We start from the raw sequence: 3723 nt of genomic DNA on the forward strand, positions 1-3723 counted from the left end.
TGTCACCGGTTCGACCAAATTTCAAACTCAATTCTCTGTTCTTGACACCATCCTTGAAGGCGCAGACTGCCTGATGATTAGACACATTCTCCACAGTATGGTGCAAAGTGATCCATCTCTGAATATACTCCCTGAGAGTCTCATTGGTCTTCTGCACGCAGACCTGCAGCTCCGTCAATCCAGCCGGTCACTTACAAGTTCCTTCAAACATTCTGATGAACACTCGGGACAGATCTTCCCAAGTGTAAATGCTGCTAGGAGGTAACTGATTCAACCACGCTCTGGCAGAACCTTCCAACATGAGGGGCAAATGCTTCATGGCCACCTCGTCATTCCCACCACCAATCTGAACTGCCACTCGGTACTCCTCAAGCCAAGTTTCAGGCTTAGACTCACCGGTGAACTTGCTGACTCCTGTTGCCAACCTGAAATTGGGAGGAATCACTACGGCTCTGATAGCTCTGCTGAAACATTCCGGACCAGAAACGTGCACTCGACTGCTCGTAGGCGCATCTCTGTCAAGTCTACCTCGATGGGCTCTGTTCCGGTCGACCAAGCCTTGCACGATAATGGATCGCGCGTCGAAGCCTGGTTCTCTGGGGTCGACTGGAACTCTTCGCCCCGCACTGAGCTGACGTCTGTCATCTTGCTGCCGAGGAGCGTAAGACCCACCCCTCGGAGGGGAATTGGGCACTCGACGCCTATCATCTCGGTCGTGTCGGTCTCCATATTGGTCTCGCCGACTCTCGCGCCCTTCACGCCGCGGAGGCGATCTGGGGCTGTGAGCCGACTGAACCGTATTCACAGCGACGGATCGACTGTGAATTCTTTTGCGCGCCTGCGACACGGCTGAATTCTGATCTCCTGCTGCCCGGAGCAGATCCCTGATCTGCATCAAGCCTCTGCCAGCTTCCGACTGAGAGGGCTGAATGGACTCTGCTATACGGGTCGCAGCTGCTAAATTCTGGATTGGGGTTCGATATACCTGAGTCGGCGGGAAGAGTTGACGTCGATTGGCGTCGGGAACTTGTTGCCGCGCGCGCTCGTCGAGTGCTCGCTGAAGATTCTCCAAGCGAGCGCGTTCGGCCAAATTAGCCAAACATGCCTCCTCCAAGGCGCGAGCCTCGGGGGTTTCTCCTGCGATGGGAGTATGCAGGGCATCCATGTTCCTGCGGCGAAGTTCTTCTCTTTGCAGAGAGTCGAGTGGCTCGGGCTGGTACTCTTCGTGGTCTCGTGCAGGGTCGCCTCCGTCGCCTGCCCCACCATCACGGGCGAAGCCAGTGGGGCTGCGAGGCCCATCGACCATCAGGATTTCCGCCGCTGGATCACTGCTATCGCATTCGGATGCAGTCTCTACGGAGCCAGTCGACAGATCGAACAGGCCGTAGAGAGATTCGTCGGGCTCGATTGCCGCAACTTGGGTGGTGGCCGTCTGGCGAGCCACCGCGTGTCTCACCCACCGCTGAAGCCTCGACCGACCCGAGCGCTTGCGCTGGCTGGAGACCGGGAGGGCGGTCGATAGGGGAGTCGACCGATATGGGGTCGACGGTTGCAGCAGCAGAACACCGCGGACACATGCACGAAAATGCGTCGCACCGCGGACGGGGAGCGCATCGACGTCGAGTGGAGCCTCCTGGAGCCAGGCGGAGTCGTCGGCGACGAAGGTGAGAGCACCGAGACGAATCTCTCGACCCTCGACCAAAACTCCAGCAGCTACCATGATGAAAGTACTCGGAAGAATCGCAACTTCTCCACAAAATCGCTAAAACACCGGCCCCACGGTGGGCGCCAACTGTCGTGGTTCTAAGTCTGACAGTAGAGTGGGGGGTAGGTATGGAGAGGCAAGGTTCTAGCTATGGAGAGGTTGTAAACACAAGAGATGTACGAGTTCAGGCCCTTCTCGGAGGAAGTAAAAGCCCTACGTCTCGGAGCCCGGAGGCGGTCGAGTGGATTATGTGTATATGGATTACAGGGTGCCGAACCCTTCTGCCTGTGGAGGGGGGTGGCTTATATAGAGTGTGCCAGGACCCCAGCCAGCCCACGTAATGAAGGGTTTAAGGTACATTAAGTCCGGGGCATTACTGGTAACGCCCCACATAAAGTGTCTTTACTATCATAAAGTCTACTTAATTACAGACCGTTGCAGTGCAGAGTGCCTCTTGTCCTTCTGGTGGTCGAGTGAGTCTTCGTGGTCGAGTCCTTCAAGTCAGTCGAGTGAGTCCCTCGTAGGTCGACTGGAAGGTGATTTCTTCTAAGGGTGTCCTTGGGCAGGGTACTTAGATCAGGTCTGTGACCCTACCCTAGGTACATGACTCCATCAAGCAGTTCTCTGACTTTCTTTCATACATACATTATACTTGCAGCTTTCCATATCCTTTGCAAAGATCATCATCCAGTCACTCCGGCCTCAGGTGGCGGGTCTGGGCAGGCTACAAGGAACAAGCATATTCTGCAGCGTCAGGCAGTACCCCGTGGCATGCCGGACACCGGCCGTGCAAGTCATACGCATCGATACATCCTTCCTTTGCTTCATCAATGCGACTTTCATCAAAGAGAGGTACCAACCAATGTGATCAAAGAAAGTAAACCGCTCATTGTGTAAAGTTCGATGTGAGTGCTCATATAGCTAGGTGTGTTGATTCAGGATCATGGAGTGGGTAAGGGTAGAAGTGGACACATCCAATGAGAAGGTCAGGGAAAGGGTGCACTCAGTTTTCCTTGACATGTCAAGTAAGTTCCTCACAGAGAAGCTTACAATTGCTAGAATAATATTGAAAATTCCAAAACATATCTGATTCATTCATGCTTCTGGTCTGCAGATGTGGTGAACATTGACACTTCAGAACTGGTGGGATTGGAAGAAATTCACAAGGAGCTGGCGTCCCTCGGCATACAGGTGAAGTGATTTACTGATGAGCATCATATTGTAGCTTTGTCAAAAAATTATCACTGGTCAAAATATCTCACTCTTGTGTAAAAATATTATTTGCAGATGGCTATTGCCAGTCTAGGATGGCAGGCAATTCAGAAGATGAAGCTGGCACACGTTGTTGACAGGATAGGAGAAGATTGGATTTTCCTGACAGTAGGTGAAGCAGTGGAAGGATGCCTAACTGCACACAAGGGCAGTGCTATGGAGTGTTGAGTGTATGCTAGTAGAAATAACACCATTTGTTGTGGATTTGTATCTAGTGAGCATGGTTTACATACCTCCGCAAATGCTTACAAATAGTAACAGACGCAACAATGACAAAACATGTACGTGTTCTGTAGAAATTAAGCACATTAACTAGAGTGGTATACGATCGTGTTTTTGTGACTATACTCCCTTAAAATCTATATCTATTTATTTGTTCCTACTCACTCCATCTTCCTCTTCTCTTCTCCCCACTTCCTCCTCCCATCTCGTCTGATGGTCAATTATTTTCTTCAGAAAAATTGATCCTTTCGCTCTTGGTGAACTTCAAGGCTTGGTGATTTCTTTGGGATTTGCTATACTATAATTTGACCAAAGGTTTGCATATGTTCAGATGAGAGGTTGCACACACAAAAAGGAAAAATTTGGGTCTAGACATTTGACACTAGTTTTACCCTCACTTGTGTTTCTTATTTTGTTTATGTGAGAAAACAAAAATGTATTTTAGAAGTTCATTTATTATTTCCCCAAAAGTTCATATATTACTACCTGTATGTATTTTGACATTTCACAACACCAGCAATAGA

General features: G+C 50.3%; 1 protein-coding gene across 1 annotated transcript; it reads left to right on the forward strand.

Moving 5' to 3' along the window:
- The first annotated feature begins 2389 nt into the window (after positions 1-2389).
- Positions 2390-3298, forward strand: LOC119314993 (low affinity sulfate transporter 3-like). The gene is made up of 4 exons (XM_037589667.1): positions 2390-2557; positions 2645-2730; positions 2820-2896; positions 2993-3298. The coding sequence occupies exons 2-4, from the start codon at positions 2649-2651 to the stop codon at positions 3143-3145; spliced, it is 312 nt and encodes a 103-aa protein (XP_037445564.1). The 5' UTR covers positions 2390-2557; positions 2645-2648; the 3' UTR covers positions 3146-3298.
- Positions 3299-3723: the final 425 nt, after the last annotated feature.

The sequence above is a fragment of the Triticum dicoccoides genome, chromosome 6A (genome assembly GCF_002162155.2).
Source record: "Triticum dicoccoides isolate Atlit2015 ecotype Zavitan chromosome 6A, WEW_v2.0, whole genome shotgun sequence".
Lineage (NCBI taxonomy): Eukaryota > Viridiplantae > Streptophyta > Magnoliopsida > Poales > Poaceae > Triticum > Triticum dicoccoides.

Coding starts and splice junctions, on each gene's coding strand:
- LOC119314993 (XM_037589667.1), top strand. CDS start 2,649: ATGGAGTGGGTAAGGGTAGAAGTGGACACATCCAATGAGAAGGTCAGG. Junction 2,731..2,819: donor AGTTTTCCTTGACATGTCAA/GTAAGTTCCTCA, acceptor TCTGGTCTGCAG/ATGTGGTGAACATTGACACT. Junction 2,897..2,992: donor TGGCGTCCCTCGGCATACAG/GTGAAGTGATTT, acceptor TATTATTTGCAG/ATGGCTATTGCCAGTCTAGG.